This window comes from Lontra canadensis, unplaced genomic scaffold, assembly GCF_010015895.1.
Source record: "Lontra canadensis isolate GAN:19392208 unplaced genomic scaffold, GSC_riverotter_1.0 scaffold1, whole genome shotgun sequence".
NCBI classification, from domain to species: domain Eukaryota; kingdom Metazoa; phylum Chordata; class Mammalia; order Carnivora; family Mustelidae; genus Lontra; species Lontra canadensis.
In genome coordinates this window covers 83621120-83640204 of record NW_022630995.1, presented here as the reverse complement: position 1 = coordinate 83640204, position 19085 = coordinate 83621120, and the positions used below count along the sequence as shown (strand labels likewise).

Sequence of the window (19085 nt, the reverse complement as noted above, 5' to 3'; positions counted from 1 at the left end):
GTTCTGACCTCTCTATTTTTTTGGATACTACAAATGTTTAGGTAGAATTTTGAGTTTCTATCTATCCACATCTCATTTTAGCTGTATAGCATATGCCCAAATTCACTTAGATTTGTCAGAAACAAAAAGTCCTTTTCTTTACAGTAAAGTAAATATAGGCCTGTAATTGCAAAAGTAAGGATTCATGAAGTTCCTGAGATGAGAACTGTTTCTTCGATGGTGTGGCAGTATTTTGTGCAAGAGTTGTTATATTTTTATGTTTATTTTTTCAAAGATGATTGTTATCGCGGTTCATTTTAATGGTGTCTAATATCTATATCTGCCATTTGGAATTTGAATATAAAATCAATTTTTTTCTTTTTCCATAATTCCTTTTAAAGTTTAATACTTATTACTTATCCCACTCACCTATTCTACCAAACTTTTTCCCTTAAAAAAGAAGTGGCTCTGATGTTTACAAGGAGGCTATAAAGTCTTGGTATCATGTTCTCTTTTTGACTCTGAAATTTAGTTGTTTACTCAGGAAGTAGCAAACACTGTGGACCGAGGATATTCAGATCCTTGCTTTAATTGCTTGCATTCCAAGTGATTTATGTAGAATGCTAGGCTATCACTTTGTAACCATGTGCAATTTTGTCAGTTTTTCTAATTACTTTTGATCTTAAGCATGAAAGATTTTATATGCTTTCATAGAACTAAATTTTACATCTCCTCTTGCTGGTATTGTTTTATCCAGATGTTTTCACAACTTTTTCTTAGTAATAATTAGATCTGAATTTGTGCCTCCAAGAATAGGAATTCAATATTTGCTGATGGATTTAGCCATAAAAAATGCAGAAAATTTCCTTAGTAATTTGACTTAAAAATGTATATAAAGTAAATTTAAATTAAATTTCTTTCTAGGAATATATGTATCCCTATATATCATCTATATAAAATTTCTATTAATTGCACCAATTGATGGAACTTTCCTTTGTACCAGATGATGGAATTTTTTTCTTCCCTCATTCCTGTGGAATTTTAAGTCAAGGGTTGAAGTAGGCTATTGACCTTGCTCAATCCAGATCTTAAAATCCTCTTTATCTCCTACTGATAAATTGACCTGTGGCCTCCATTAGCTTTATTTATTCATATTTTTCCTGATCTTCAGAGTCCTAATTATCCTGAACTTCACACTGCTTTGTTCACTTGTGAATAGTTTTAAATAAACTATGAAGATTAAAAGTCACAACTCATAATGAGGGGGAAAATCCAACCTTTCAAAGATCTACTCAATCCTTGTTTATTTTAGAAATTTTTGTGAAAAAACTAGTATCTGAAAGTTATTTTCATAAATATTTCTTCTCTGTATCAACATATAGACAAATAATATTAGATGGAGACCATAAAATCATAAAAAAGAATAATTCTAGCATTTAAAAAAAAAGAACAGGCAAGACTTACCTGCTAGAAAAGAAAATCCCATTACTCTACTCAAATTTGCCTGTGTAAGGAATCTGACAAGTTTCAAGAAAAGGTAAAAGCTAACTCAAGTAGTCATAGAATCCTGAGAAAGGGTATTTTGCAAGAAAATAAAAGAGAAAAAGAGTGATTAAATTGGTCTAGAAAACGCTTGGCACAGAGTGGACATCGTTTCTGACACCTAAATAATTTACATAAAAATTTTTTTTAAAGATTTTATTTTAAGTAATCTTTACACTCAGAGTTGGGCTCAAATTCACAAATCCATAAGCAAGATTTGCATGCTCTACTAACTGAGCCAGCCAGGTGTCCCTGATGCCTGAATAGTTTAAATTAACTTCAGAAATACAGGGGCTATTTTGTAAGCAATTAATGTAACTCAACAGATTGTCCCTAGCATAAAATCTCAGAGTATAAAATCTTTATTAAGAATGAATTATTAAAGGTACCATGTATTTTTTAGCACACTTATAATATCCTAACAGTGTCCCAACATCTTTAGGATAAGATATAAAAATGTACATAGCATTACGTACAAGTGAAGAAAACACTATTCTGGGATAAGAAATCAGTTTTCTTTCTGTTTTCACTGCTTATCCATTATTGACTTTTAAATTATTTAGTAAAAATGATTGGCCAATCCACTCACCAATTTTTTTTTAGAATATTCTCCACTCATTTTTTGAAATGAGAAATTATATATATAGTTTTACAATTAAAAAGTGGCACATATTTCTAGGAAAAATAGAAAAGTAGTATCTAAATATAGCTCAATAAAAGTGTGAGCATTTATATTCGCAGCCTTTTATGTATAATTTTACTGTTAACATTTCCTTCAAAGAATACTTTAAAAACACATTAAATGTACATAATAAAATTTGAGAGAGAATTATTTTCATAAAGGTCATTAGCCAGATGCTTAATAAGAATTAAAAAGTATTTATTGGTTCTGACAAGAAATGTAAAAGTAGACTTAAACTATCCATGACTAATGCCATACATCAGAAAATTTTATTACCCTTCTCTGAAAATTGGTGTCAGCCTCAATAAATTACTGAAGTTCTAAATGTTTGGCTAATAGTATAGAGTGTGGCACTGTTAATGTTGAACCCTCAGGAACTATGTGACAGAAATAAGGAAATGTATAGAAAAATATCTACTCCCTGGCATATTTTTCTCCTCTTTATTTTTGTAATTTAACTTTTCAACATTGTAGTAAATAGCAAGTAGTATATAGATCATTTGTTTGCTGGTTGTAAACATCTTTTCACATCAAAAGTTAGCAGGCAAGGCATTATGTGTATGTATGACTTACAAAAAAATTTACTGCAGCTTAATCATCCATAAGGTGTGTGTCGGGCATCATATATCAAACATGCAAAGTTTTATGTCAGAATTTTTGGTGCACCTTGTCTGTAATCATGCATTCAAGAATATTTAATCAAGCATACATTCAAGAATATTTAATTTTTTTCCCTTCCATTTCAGGGATCAACTCCCAGTTGGCTTATAGCATTGCTTCAGGTGATAGCCTTGGTCAGTTTACAGTTGACAAGAATGGTGTACTGAAAGTCCTTAAGAGTTTGGATCGGGAAAGTCAGTCCTTCTACAACCTGGTTGTTCAGGTGCATGACCTGCCACAGCTTCCAGCCTCCAGATTCACAAGCACTGCCCACGTCTCCATTATTTTGTTGGATGTAAATGATAACCCACCAGCATTTCTTTCCCCTAAATTGACATACATTCCAGAAAACACACCTATTGATACTATTGTTTTCAAAGCTCAAGCAACAGACCCAGACAGTGGCCCAAACAGCTACATTGAGTACACCTTACTGAACCCTTTGGGAAACAAGTTCAGTATTGGGACCATTGATGGTGAAGTGAGGCTCACTGGAGAACTGGATAGAGAAGAGGTTTCTAATTACACTCTGACAGTGGTGGCTACAGACAAAGGTCAACCAGCTCTCTCTTCATCTACGGAGGTTGTAGTTATGGTACTTGACATCAATGATAACAACCCTGTTTTTGTGCAAGCCTTGTATAAAGTGGAGATTAATGAGAACACACTTACTGGAACAGATATAATACAAGTGTATGCAACGGATGGAGATGAAGGTACAAATGGACAGGTTCGCTATGGCATTGTTGATGGTAATGCCAATCAGGAATTTCGGATTGACTCTGTCACAGGTGCCATCACTGTGGCTAAGCCTTTGGATAGAGAAAAAACTCCCACTTACTCTTTAACTGTTCAGGCAACAGATCGGGGCAGTACCCCCAGAACTGACACCTCCACTGTCAGCATTGTTCTACTGGATATTAATGATTTTGTTCCCATGTTTGAGTTATCTCCATATTCTGTAAATGTCCCTGAGAATTTAGGGACACTGCCCAGAACAATTCTTCAGGTCAGTAAATTTCAGTTAAACAAATATTGTGTTCACTATAAGACATCTAATTTAAAAGTCCTCCCTCTCCTACATCTACCACTTCTTAATTCTTTTCATAAGTGTTTAACTGCAGATATAGAAAATTTTGAAAAAGTTTATGAAAATTATACTTAAGAACCTGCTGATTTCCTGATAGTTTGAAATGTATTTCAACTATGTTCTACTGTGTGTACTCATGTTGCACACATTTGCATATTTGTGTATTTTGAATTTTGTTTCAGTATGACCATAATATCTAAACACAGTGAGAAAATAAAATTATGTAAAAGCTTGAAAACTTTATTACAAACATTGTTCTCACTTCCCTTTTTACAAATCCAACTACCTAGATGAAACTGCTGTCAAAAATTTTTGTGAAACCTTCCAAAAATACTATGCTTTGATTTTATTCATATTTTTACATAAATAACAAATATTTACCCTGAACCATTTTTATTTCTTACTTGAAACTTTAAAGAGTGTCTTTGGAGCCTTTTTAGGCCTCGAACTCATTATTTTTAATGGTACATTTTACTTTGTGGTAGACCTAGTATTAGTTTTACTCACATTCCTGGGATGTCTTATTCTCTCTTATAGGTAGTGGCAAGAGATGATGATCAAGGTTCTAATAGCAAACTCTCGTATGTTCTGTTTGGTGGTAATGAAGACAATGCTTTTACTCTCTCAGCTAGTGGAGAACTTCGAGTAATACAGAGTTTGGATCGTGAAACAAAGGAGTACTTTGTCTTGATGATCACAGCTACAGATTCAGGTAAATCTTACCTGGTTGTGAAGAATCTATTAGCAATATGATGAGAGTTTATTTGTCTACCATGAAATTAAATATTTGTTGAATTGTACTAATCCTTGGAACTCTGATTATATTTATATGATTTATAGCACGTATATCACTTTGTCAAATTTGTGTATAAATAAGTAGTGGTAAGGGCTTGAGTACAGAGCTCTATTCCTGTAAGACAAGATGCATCCTTGCTGGGAAAGCCATCTGAGTACTTTGAGGATGACCTGATACTCTACCACTTGAGCTATAAGGCATTTCAAACATTTTAAGATTTGAAAATATCCAGATGGTTCTAACTGGTCCTAGAGATAATAGAGTGAGTACAGAATTTTACATCATTAGTACTCTAGGTTTTGTAAGTAGCTATAATAGGCATTTGATGAAGCCCCACAGAGCTCCAAAAAAGAATATCAATGAGAGCCCAACATTCTCATTCAGTTAGTAGTGTAATGGACTAAAAATAATGAAAAACAAGATATGTTAGTTAGCTTTTAGTGTCTAGAAGTAGTAATTATGCAAATTTTCATAGTAGGTAGCACAAAATATAACCTATTAAAAAAGATTTATTATTATTTTGTTTTGCATACTGAAACTTTTTTTTTAAAGATTTTATTTATTTATTTGACAGAGAGAGAAACAGCGATAGAGGGAATATAAGCAGGGGGAGTGGGAGAGGGAGAAGCAGGCTTCCTGCCGAGCAGGGACCCTGATATGGGGCTTGATCCCAAGACCCTGGAATCATGGCCTGAGCTGAAAGCAGAGGCTTAACCCTCTGAGCCACCTGGGCGCCCTGCATACTGAAACTTCTAATTCAAAATTGAAATAATTAAAAATTTGTCCAAGAAACTTTAGGCCTTGAAGAAAGTGTGTATTGCTTATCTGATGAATAAATAATTGAATGGATTAATTAGTCATTGATTTCCAGGAGTATTAATGAATTATGAAACATTGTCCTATAAAACATTCATTTATAAGAATAGTCACAACGTGGGGCACTTGATTTTGGGATCATAAGATCAAGCCCCACATCAGGCTCCATGCTCAGCATGGAGTCTGCTTGGGTTTCTCTCTCCCTCTCTCTCTGCCCTCCCCCTCAAAAAAATACATAAATCTTTAAAAAACATAGTCACAACTTATTATTTAAGTGTTAAAGAATTTGATAATGTTGACATAGTATAAAATTTTTTTGAAGTTGTTTTAAGCCAAGACACATTTGTTAGAACTTTAAATGCCTAAAATTATGTATAATTATGTGTGTTTATATATATATATGTATTCATGAATATTATATGTATTTATATAATTATGTAGATGTGTGGATACTGATACAGAAGAACAATTGTGAGTTTACAAATGAGCTATTTTTTACTGTTGTTGAAATATTTTTGATGAATATGATTTATTAATATTTTTGTTATATATGACCAATTCTGGAGTATACAATATATTGTTTCATGTCATTACTTATAAGAAAGCAAGAGATTTTGAGGTTATAAGTCATAATAGATTTATGTTCAGTATTCAAATGATAGTGTTGCTGATTATTAATTGTGGGGCTCATATATTATTTGCTATTTGCTTTTGGGAATGTAATTATCTGACACCTACAGAGAGAACAATATTCTCTGTACTTTTTTTTTTTTTGATATGTGTGAATGACCATGTTACATTTTATGTAAACTATAAAATTCTGAGGAATGATGAACAGAATATGGTGTGGTAACCACATAAAGCTTGAACCAAGTTGATCTTAAACCAAGTTTATTATGTGTGTAGGCAGTATTTTATGCTTCATGGTTAGTAGGCACAAATGGTAAGCGTCTGCATATAAAAAAAAATGCAACCACTACCACATTATTCATATCAATCCAGTATTTCAAGAGTTGCTTGGAAAGAAGGGAGGATGAAACTGAGTAGAAACTGGTATTCAGATATTTAGAAGCAATGTTTTTTTACTAAAATATCCCAGTCTTAGCTTCCCTCTCCAGTTAGTACTGAAAATGGGTGGTCAATTCTAGGCATCCAGAAAAACATGGATTTTGTTGAGGTGAAGTAGGGGAGGATAAACCAGGACCAGAAATCTAGTTGGCTAAAGCATCAGTCATAAAACTTGCTACACAGAGGTGTGTTACACGGAGGTCATCCCCAGGTGGGAAGGAGGATGTGATTGTGAGAGTTAGGGGTGCAGTGCAGGGTGATTTGGGATAGACAGGCACAGCCCACAAGTTCTCTATCAGGATATTTGTACTTTGGAACATTCTAAGTCAAAAGGTATGAGAGAGAAGGAATGTAATCGTGTAGACAAGAGTGCCTGTTTTCAACCACATAATTCTGAGAATTTCAATTATTTTTGTGTGTCTATGCAGTCAGGAGGTAGAAGATATTGTGAAGAGGAAAAGAATGGTTTTTTTTTTATATATATGGCCATCTATGTCATGCAGTATATCAGCTTTTATAGACATTAACTCATTTCTACACATCACTTTTCTTTATCATCTCAAAGACTTAATGTGTTATTTTTGAGTTTATTTAGAGTAAACCCAATCTCAGAGTGGTTAACTAATTTGTTAAGGGGATGCCTGGGTGGTCAGTTGGTTAAGTGTCTGCCTTGGACTTAGGTCATGATCCCAGGGTCTGGGGATAGAGTCCCACATCAGGCTCTTTGCTCAGCGGGGAATCTGCCTCTCCCTCTATTTCTCTCTCTCTTTGACAAATAAATAAATAAAATCTTTAAAAAAAATAATTTGCTCAGGATTACACAGCTTTGTGGCAGAGTATGGTTCAGACCTCAGTCAATGTAACTGACTTTCAAGTTCAGAGTACACTGTGTTTCTAGTGTGTAGGTAAAGTAAAATTTGAAAAAAGTAATATCGATTTCCAAAATTATTTTATTTGCTAAGCAAGCCCAGTAATAATCTATATGATATAATGATAAAAGCTTTTAATTTGAATTTATCTCTGTTTGAATTCTGGTTCTGTCATAATTTTCTTTGTGATTTGGGCAGGATGGATCATCCTTCTCAATCTCAGTGCCTTCTTCAGTAACATGGGGATAATTAACTATAAAGTAGTCTATTATAAGGTTTGATTGATATAACTTATGTTAAATCACTAAATATGTCTATCATAGTGTGTAGATGATGATTTTAATAAGAATTGTAATTAATATACTTTAAGTACTTTAAAGTTCTTAGAAATATTTGCCTTGTCCCTTACTACATAACTATTTTTATTAAAAGATGTATGGATGCGTTAGTTTAAAAACCATTTTTTAGAAATTGCAGCTCACATTAAGGTTCATTTTATACTTTACTACTTTAGAAAGTTTTTTTATTTTTAGCAGAGACTTCTTTTCAAGCTTCCAAAGACTATATTATATAGTAAATGTTTCGCCATTCAAGGAGACCACAGATTTTTAAAACTGTAGTTCAGCCAAATCATAGTCAAGGAGGATTTTGTGGACTGAGCAGCAAACTTAACCACTACTTGTAATGCTGTTTCTCCACCAAAATGACAATATGGAAGTGACATTTCATTAGGGGGAAAAACAAAAAAGAAAGAAAGAAAGAAAGAAAGAAAGAAAGGGGAGGAAAGAAAAAAGAAAACCTGAAATGATAGAGCTAAAAGTGTTTTCTTCTAATAGACGTGGGTGAATGACCCTGTTAGGAGGAACTTTCACGACGAGGAGATAAATAGAACATTATTCTAAATGTGCAGACTGTGCAGGAATCGAGCTGGTTCCACGGAGCCAGACTATGTGAGTTCCTGGTGCCACGAGCCTTGAGCCTGAGGAAAGATAGGGACCTAGGATTCTTAATGTAAGGATAAATAATAGAAGTATAACTCTAATTTATATGAAGGATTATTGCTATTAAATGAGAAATGTGAAGACCAAGTGTACGTTGATTCTGCCCAATACTGAAATACAGAATTATGAATTACAGAAATTCAGATTATCAGTAAAATTAAGGTATTTGAAATTTTGTCATTCAGGCCCTTAAATATGGTGTTAGGGAGCATGATGGGAGCCACGAATGAGATCCAGTGTTTTGGCATCCCTAGAAATAAGAGAATTGATTGAACTTTGTCCCGAAGCATAGATTTGTTTATGAGAGTGGTTTTTTTTTTTTTCCCCTATTTTTTTTGAGCTGCTCTGCAATGGACTGATGTGTCTGAGGCTAATGGAGAATTGTTCAGTTAGGTATCTGAAGATCACTTAATACAGATTATGTAGAAAACAATCAGAAATTGTGTAGGAAAGGACTAAATTATTTTAAAGTCATTAAAGCTATTATGTGACTATGATTTTATGTTCTATTCATTTGCATACTTTGGGTAACACAAATAAACTACTTTTATGGAAGAATGTGAGTTTGAGATACCAGGCTTCAGAATCTGCCATTTAATCGTATATTCCAACAATGAAGTTTCTGACACAGGATTTAAAATACAGATTCACTGCTTTGATTTAAAAGTCAAATTGGTAGGTGGCATGAGAAAATTCAGAAAAATATGGCAGATTTTAGATCCCAGATGCCATGTTATTCTCAAATTTGCAGCGTTCTAAGGACCAGGAAAATATCAAAGTATTCTAAATAAGAAAAAAAGTTTGACAGTTTTATTCTAGGTCACAAATCACTTTTCCTTTGCTTTTTAAAAATTCTTACCTGATGGCAACCCAAAGATGGGTCAACTTTGGCAATATGGCAATAATTGAATAAGCAGGGTTTATTTATTCATTTTTATTTATTTATTTTTATCAGCAAACCTTTAAATCTTTGAATATTCTTTTGGAGAAAATATTAGCATTCCACTCCCATTATATTTTTATTTACTGACAGCACAGTTATAAAGTAGCACATCTGGAAACTCTAACTACTCCTGTCTACTGCTTAAAATGAGCTACAACCACACTATTGTGGAACTGAAGGTTACACTGCTAAGTAACAAAACCAGAACAGAGTGTAATAATTTTACCTCATTTTTTCCTATAGAATTAAATTATTAAATGGTAGTTGAATGGGTTAAGACTATAACTTAATAAAAATAATATTGTATTTAACTATAATTAAACTATATATATAATTAAACTATATATATATATAATTTTAACTATAATTAAAAATGTAAATATCCCCCTTCATTCTGTATTCCTTCTTGTTATTTTTTTTCCAGAAATATGTACTGTACCAAGTACTTTTTTTTAAAGATTTTATTAATATGTTTGAGAGAGAGAGAGTATGAGTAGAGAGGAGAGGCTGAGGCAGAGGGAGAAGCTGATGCCCTGCTGAGGAGGGAGCCCATGTGGGGCTCGATCCCAGGACCCTGAGATCATGACCTGAGCTGAAGACAGATGTTTGACCAATTGAGCCATCTAGGTTCCTCTCAAGTACAAACTTTTTGAAGCTAAAATTTCAACTTTTTCTTCCTCACAGTAATGAAGGTCCTATAGAGAACCCATCACTATGTGGTTCCTTCTAAGACGGCAGCTAGCTCTAAAGCAGTTAGTGCCCTTCACATGGTTTGGCATTCTATTCCCAAGTAGCCTTCCTTAGAAGAGTTTTCTTTTGTACATGTTCAATAAATAAAATAATATGATTTTAAAATATAGCAAGTTTCACAGAATTATCAGGGAACCTAGAGCAATATACTTAAAACATTAAGTCAGAGAATTAATTTGCAAAACGGAAGTATATCCTAAGGTAAATCGATACTTTTGTAGTTAAACTGGGGTTCAAATATCTCCTCTGCCATTTCCTAGCTATGTAAACTTGCATAAGTTTACCTTTGTGTTCCTATCGATAAAATGAATGTGCTAATTTCTACACGAAAAGCTTATTGGCAGAAATAAATAAGAGAATGACTTACTTTAGTGTTTACTATTAGCATGTTTGCTGGACATTTGCAAGCCCAGAAAAGCCAAATAAAGCTTTTTGATTCTGACCACCTCTCTACCCTCCATAAATTGCACCATATCCAGTTTCCCAATTGTTGTTATGATTCCTTGTTCCTCTTTCTCTCTATCCCACATTGAACAAGTCCATTGACGAGTAGACTCTGCCCTAAAATATATCCAAAAATGTCCTAAATTTATCCACTTTTCTTCCTGTGCATTACCACCACTTTGGTCTAAGCCAGGGCTAATATAATAGCTCCCTAACTTCCTAACTTTCCTCCCCAAAGTACATTCCCTAACAAGCAGCTCATGAACTTTGAAACTATAAATTAGATCATCATGCCCCATCGCTTGCTTAAAACCCTTCAGTGGTTTCTAAGAATAAAGCCTGAATTTCTCATCATTGACCCATGGCATTAAGTGACCTGGCGTTTGTCCACCTATCTGACTTCATTCTTCCCGACCCACTGCCACCTTCATCGGGTGCTCAGCCCTGGGCAGACTCAGCTTTGGTCACCTCCCAACTCTGCATTCAGTGTTGTTATGCTGATGGGTTGAAATCGGCCTGTGGGGAATATTTGCCACATAGAAATCAGCAAATGCTGCCAGTCTGGTGACTTGCTTCTGGAGAGTTCTTGTCAAACATTTATTGCAAATTTAATGCCAGTTAATCTGACCTCTTTTAATTTATTAAAAATGCCAACCATGTCCTGTCTTTTCCTCTGTGCACATGTACTTCTCTTTATCTGGAGTGCTCTACTCTAAGCTAGCTTTTTTGTTGTTTTTTTTTTTAAAGGTCAGACACATTCATATCTTGGTCATTTTGTTATTACATCTAGGTGAGATGTCAACTTCTCAGAAACAATTTATCTGATCACCAATCTAATAGAATTCCCTTTCTCCAGTGTCACTATCACTTAACCTTGTTGTGATTTTGCCTTAATATTAATTATTGTCTGAAACTATATGCTTATATATGATACATGAGTATGTGCATTTTGTTTACCCCATCAATAGTTATCCTTCTTCCAGTAGAATGGAAATTTCCTAAGTCATGTTAAGAAATGAATTGTCAGAACCACCCAGAACAGAACCTGTGACATAAAGTACTTAATAAAATTTGGTGAATGATGGGTAGCCTGGGTGGCTCAGTGGGTTAAAGCCTCTGCCTTCGGCTCAGGTCATGATCCCAGGGTCCTGGGATCGAGCCCCATGTCGGGCTCTCTGCTCAGCGGGGAGCCTGCTTCCCTTCCTTTCTCTCTGGCTGCCTCTCTGTCTACCTGTGATCTCTGTCTGTCAAATAAATAAATAAAATCTTTAAAAAAAAATTTGGTGAATGAAAAACTAATTTAATGAGTAAAAAATGATGATAATTAGTAAGCAATCACCATTCTGTTATTTTAACATGCAACTATTATTTCATGCTTATTCACCATAGTTTCAGTTTATTCTTGTATATTTATTGCTTGCAGATTTTTCAGAGGGCCTACCAAAAGGAAAAGCGTCAGTCTTTTTAAACTCATGGCTGAAATTCCAGAAGTTTTTGCTACATTGGCTGTGGTCATTCAAACTGACCTCTTCTTTGAAAAACAGCACAAGTGTTTAAGGCTCTGGAGTGTTTAGTGTGATGTGATAAATTGCAGTCATATGTAAGGACCCACTGAAGCATTTTATGGCTTTAATTCAGTTTCAAATAGTTAAAATACTGTTTGAACTATGTTCTCATGACTTTCCCCTGAACCTTTTGGATCTTATTCAATTCTGTTATCTGTCAGTTTTTTCTAGGTAGGACTTGTCCTACCCTGCATGCGCTATGCCACCTACCTTTTCTTAATTTGATTCACTAATTCAAAATCTGCATAAGAAGAAACCATGTGCTTTTGAAGTGTTACCATTTGGCAATTCTTTTGTATGTGGGCTTCCCAAAACAAGAAAGGGTGAGCCTTCCGTATCTCTCAAATACTCAAAGCACCTTTTTAGCTACAAAAACTATATCACACATATGGTATTTGGCTTCACATGGCTTAATAATAAAAGCCTATGACTCTTCACATAAATGTAATATGAAAAAGTTCACTTGTTTTGAGTTTTGTTATGGAAATTTTGGTGTTCAGATAAACCATCCCAATAGACATGCATTGATGCAAGTAAATTTTCCAGGTCTCTTTGATATATACATATATATATATAATATATATATATTATATATATATATCTCAAATATTTTCTCAAATATATATCTCACATATATTTAATTCAAGATGATCTTCTGCCTTCACCTGTAAATTTTGAATCTGTGAATCATTAATATCTGCCACCACTCTTTCAGGGAACTGCATTAGTGTGTGAGAAGTCAGTAAAACAAGGCAATATGACAATAGGGGGATGTTAGTTATAATTCAGTGTGTAATATGGAAGGATTTTGAAAGAGAACTGCCTATGAAAAGCTTCCAGATTAGAGAAACCTAACCTAAAATGATAATTTTATAACCAAAAGACTTCTTGGAGATGAGTCAGTCCATTTTCTTTATATTTGAGATAAGAAAATTGAGGCCTGGAAAAAATAGGCAGTTTGCCAGAACTTGAAGACCAAGAGTAACAGAGTCAAGAACAATATCAAGGATTTCTGCCTTTCAACTGAGTTCTTGCTCACATCTACTGTGTATATGAAGCAGGACTGACTCTCTGCATAACATAGATTTCCAAAAACACTATTTTAAGAAAACTTCTCTTATAGGCTGTTCACTGTATCCTCCTAATGAATAAAATGTTTAACTGTTGTTTTTTTTCCAAATAAATGAATGTTTCAATATATGTTTAAGTGAAGTCAGATAACTTAGAATCAGTAATTTCAATATTGATCTTTTGAAAATAGGTTTAAATTTAGCCATTGTTCAAATTAAATTGCTAAGTAGGAGAAGATACAAGAAAAACTTCATGAGGCTTTCTAGGCAGATGATGATAATATTACCAATTATCCCTGCCAGTTGTCATTTTGCATTTATTAAAATCAAACCATGAGGCTGATTTAATAGACCTTGTAAGTGAATTCTGAGTATAGTCGATGGGACACTTATGCTTTTATGGACTGCAATTAATGTATGACAAGTATCTTGATATTATTTTGTCAGAAAATATTTGTGCAGCAGTCTCTTCCAGCTTTTCTAACTATGCGAAATACAATGGTGAAAAGTGAAGATTTCTGTTCTCAAGTATAGACAGAAAACAAAATGTAATAAATAGACCAGGAGTGATATGAGATGCTATGAAGTTAGATAGAGCAGGTTAAGTGGCCAAAGAGTGAGGAACTGGAGGTACTATTTTTGGTTGTTTAGTCAGGAAAGTGAAATGGAAGATCTAGGGAAATCATGTTGCTTGCAGATGAATTAGCCCTGAGACAGGGATCAACTGACCACACCCAAGGAACTGCAGAAGGTCCCGGCTGGCTGGACTGGAGTGAAAAAGAAAAAGTCTGGGAGGATGAGGTAGGTAGAAGCTAGATCACATGAACATTTTAGGGCAGGGTAAAGAACCTTAATTTCGTTCAAAAAGAGGGGTGAAGCCTTATTCCGGTTTTGAACAGGGAGTGACAGGGGACTTTGGAAAGATCTGGCTTTGTGGAGAAGAGATCTGGCTTTGTGGTGAAGAGATCTGGCTTTGTGGTAGTGTGGGGCTGAAGAACAAGAGCAAAAGTAGAGATGGTGTTTAAAAGACCATGACAACAATCCTTGAGAGAGACAATAGTGTTTAAAATTAGGTGGCAATGTGGAGGTGGGATGAAGGAATGAAATATCTTATCCATTTTAAAGGTTGAGCCAGTTGTGGAGGGGTGCGCCTGGGTAGCTCAGTCATTAAGCATCTACCTTTGGCTCAAGTCATGATCCCAGGGTCCTGGGATCCAGCCCCATGTTGGGCTCCCTGCTTCTCCCTCTCCCGTTCCCCCGGCTTGTGTTCCCTCTCTCGTTATGTCTTTCTCTGTCAAATAAATAAATAAAATCTTAAAGAAAAAAAAGAAGAAGAAAGAAAGAAAGATTGAGCCAGTGGTACTTGAAAATAAGATTGGAGGCGTGGGAAGTAAGGAAAAGAGAAGTCCAACAGGAGTCCTAGAATATTTGCCTTGGAAATTTGGAGACGGGCAGAGAAGAATTTTAGGATAAATTATCAAGAACTATTTTTTGGATATAGTATATTTTTGATGTGAGATAAACAGTGGAGATGTCAGGTAGATAGATTCAGAAGTTTAGTTCTTAGGGAAACACTGGGGTAGAGACAACATGGAAAGTCGTAAACTTTAGGTGCTATCCGTTCTGTGCATACTGAGTGCTTGTATGTGCCAGAATTTGTACAATATCGTCTCATTTAATCTCTTACCAGCCCTGTAAATTAGATACTATTATTCCAATTTAAGAATTAAAAGAAAAACAAAAGCCCTGAGTATCAGAGAAGGTAAGCAACTTGGCTTACCTGTTACCAGCTGTTTTTCAGTGAAAACAGGATTCAAAACTGATAAACCTGGGCAGGGAGAACATTTCTAGTCCATTACTCATTGCTTCCCACATATTAGCTTATTTACTTTTTATATGTTTTGTATAGACCATGTTCATAAGAATTTCTTCTCTTTGAATTAAATGTTATTTTAATATTAAAAATTCACTTACTGGGGCACCTGGGTGGCTCAGTGGGTTGAGGCCTCTTCCTTCGGCTTGGGTCTTGATCCCAGGGTCCTGGGATCCAGCCCCGCATCGGGCTCTCTGCTTAGCAGCGAGCCTGCTTCCTCCTCTCTCTCCGCCTGCCTCTCTGCTTACTTGTGATCTCTGTCTGTCAAATAAATAAATAAAATCTTAAAAAAAAAAAAATTCACTTATTAAAAAAACTTGTGGTTTTCAGCCATTAAAACAGCTTGCAAAATAAGAATATTCATACATTTGAAATCAAAGGATTGATATTCTCATCAAATCAGGAAATGTGTATCTAAAGGTTTTATAAAATGCAAAGCAAATGTTATATATTTTACTAAGAATATATAATATCCATGATACACACATACACATACATACAATGAGTCAGTTGGGCTGTGTGTGCATGTTTGCATTTAATTTGGGGGTGGGAAATTAATCAGAGCACAAATTAAATACATTATTCTTTATCTGTTCTTAGTCTAATATATAAAAGAGATACAGAGATATTGTGGATATAGATTTGGCCAAAAAGTTTAGTTACGAAGCATCTATGTGTCAGCATAACTAATAGGTCTGAGGGGAAAAGTTCAGTTATTAGCATTTCTAATTAAGGGCATTTATCATCTGACTGAAAGAAGGACTAAACTTCATTCTTATGCAGGGATAGAAACATGATGCTTTTGCGAAAGTTGATTCTGAAAGCTAAAAGGGCTAATCACCATGCTTTATTTTCTTGGTGAAGATATGATGACATTTGAATTAATGCTATCTGTCATGTTGTTTAGTTGAGACAGTCATTGCATTACAAATGGCTCTACAATCAAAAGAGAGGTCAGAAATGTGGAATATGACATATTACATCTGAAGATAATTGTTTTTTAAATGTTCCAGAAAGATGGCATTTTGTCAGCATTATTTGTGGGAAAATGTTAGAGAAGAGCTTGCCTTGTCTGTTACAATGAACATTTTTAATAATGAAAATTGGTTGAAAACTGTCCATAAGGCACCAGTGATTCCATAAAGCAGACAGAGCCAGGATTATCTTCAATTACTAAAAATGAATTACATTAACTTGCTTCTATATTTGAGTCTAAGGCAGTTTTGGTTATTTCCACCTGGGTTATTGAAAGAAAATCTTTCCACAAACAGTTTACTGATCTAGTAAGCTTTTATTCAGCAATTCATGAATCAAACAGTACCTAGTCTAATAGAAGGAAGCTTTACAGAGCTGTATAAGGCATGAGACTCATATCGACTGGGTGAGCAGGAGCAAGGACATTATACTGGGCATTTGCTGACTGATTAAAGCAAGGTTATTTTCCCTATATGGAGCAAAAGGAAGATGTGGAGTCAGCTGAGGCAATTTGTGCTGAAGAGGCAAGTGCTGGTTTGTTGACCTAGGCCTCTGTTTCTTGGGAGATCCCCAAAGAGAAACTTAGTTAAGTTCTGGTTTGCTGATGGTAGGCTTAGCATGAATGACTCCATCCTGGGCCAAATAAGGTTACTTTAACAAAATCTTTGTCCTAGGTGAGAATTTTACTTCCAAGGTTGATAACTGATGGCTATTTTACTTCCTCTTATTTCTAGTAAGAATTTCTACCATATCTGTTAGTGACATAGTATTATTATAAATTATTTATTTACATAATTTTCTTTAATCAGCTACTCTTTAATAGGAAAAATTCTTCCCATGTAGAATTTCATTTATATATCCATAGGTTACAAATACAAAACCAGATGATTTAACCTCCAAAACTCTATTAAATAAGAGCTAGAATTTTCATTATGTTGCATAGAATTAAAATTTGATAAAATAATTTCAGTCTACATTTTATTTACTCATATAAGCCATAAATATAAGTAGACAAGGGACCCAATGTTGAAATGGAAATAAATTATTTGCAATATTAAGAAAAATATTTGTATAACTTTAAAGATAAACACTAAGTATTGTAAAACCTAACTTGATCTCATTGTTAGTTTTTCTTTTCAATAGTCTTTTAATTTTATCCTGTTAAAATATAATCATTTTGTAGCCTATTTTGATAATTATTTCATTAATATATAATTCAGTATTTTCAATAAGTAGCAGAAGGAAGGTTGTGTTTAGCATTTGAAGGCAGCCTTTGGTGTTTCAGAGTTTCAACAGGTGTTGACTTTTTTTTTCGAGAATTTTTTTTTAATATCCTCTGAAAAGTAATTCTGCAAAACCTACTCTTCATGCAGGATAAACTATTTTTTTAACATTTTTATTACTTTATAAAATTTTAAATTATGGCAAAAATATATATAACATAATTACCATTTTAATTATTTTAGGTGTACATTTTGGCAGCATTAAGTATATTCACGTGGTTGTACGATTTTTCCATGTCATTTTCATATCATTATTAAATAGTTGCTTTAGTTTTACTTGTCACCTCTATTTAGTATAAGAATTTATCAAGGAAATACAGTGTTTTTGATAAGGAATCCTTATCAAGATAACATATATATGCATATAGATATAGATATAGATATGCTTATATATATAAGCATATATATATGCTTAGATAACACCTGATTTTTAAGTTATCTCTTAACTTATATATATGTTATAGATATAACATATATATATACATACATATATACCTAATTGATAAAATATATTTGTAGAATTAACAATAATAAATTACATTATAAAATGTAATTTCTAAAATATTAAACTTCCAGTCATATTTAAATGTTCCATACTTATTTGCTTTATACATTTGCTGAGTTCAAATTTAAATCTAACCATGTAAGTTACAATGTTAATTAAGAATGGCTGAAATTCAGAACATTTTTTAGTGGGTGGCTTACAAACTGTGAGAAAACTGTGTTTACTTCATGGGAAAGGAAAAAAAAAGCTAATACTTTACTAAAACAAACACACACCCAGTCAGAGGACCCATTCACCAAACGTTTGATGTCAAGAATGAAATAGGCTTTGTTACAAAGCAACAAATTTCAGTTAAGCAAAAATTTAATTTCTGCAGAATATTTTTTTGTGTTTCATGAAAGTATCTTTTATTTATAAGAACTAACATAAAAAAATGTAATCTGCCTGCAGTTTGAACTTAATTGCTCATTTAGATTCATACTAAAGATGTATTTTCTGATAGAGCAGTTGTCTGAAACTTTTTTCTTTTCAAAATCTTATTATAAATTATCTTGAACTTTATCTTGATGTAGTTGAGCTTATTAAGCCACTGGTGTTAAAAGGCTTAAAACTTACTTAATTTACTTAATAATTTTCCAAATTCAAAAATAGAGAATATGACTCAGACAAAGTATGGAACTATCCACAATAGCATGGGTTATCAGATTAAGCTGTGAACATTCTTTCTCTGTGTGTGTGATTTACTTTCACACATTTTAAAAAATGCCTTAAAATGCTTTTCAAAATCATGTGCATTGTTTGCTATTTCCTCTAAAAATTCTAGGTTTCTATCAAATTATTCACATCTACTTTACATTTATACATAAATGTACATACACATATATGTATGGATACAGAAGAATGTGTATCTATACAATATACATAAAATTTTACAAAATGAAATTTGGAGTTCCCTTTATTTTCGGTCTTATAATTTTATTTCAAATGTCCACGGCATCGCTCCTAACCTCTACAGTTAAAAATTTCTGATAATTTAACTTTTTATCCCATTTGTATTTTTAACCCTTTTCATTGCCCCCCTTTAGCTACCAGGAGTCTGTGTCATTACATCTTGCCTCTTCTTTATGATTGCATCTGTTTTTCATAAATCATCCCAGATGAAATTGAAAAATCT

The 19085-nt window shown here is 33.6% G+C and overlaps 1 protein-coding gene across 1 annotated transcript in view; it reads left to right on the top strand.

The window, feature by feature from the left end:
- FAT4 (FAT atypical cadherin 4) overlaps positions 1-19085 on the top strand; it is a 180314-nt gene that overhangs the window by 98907 nt on the left and 62322 nt on the right. The window contains exons 5-6 of the mRNA XM_032858045.1: positions 2950-3872; positions 4491-4665. Of these exons, the coding sequence (XP_032713936.1) occupies positions 2950-3872; positions 4491-4665 (1098 nt within the window). The remainder of the gene's footprint in view (positions 1-2949; positions 3873-4490; positions 4666-19085) is intronic.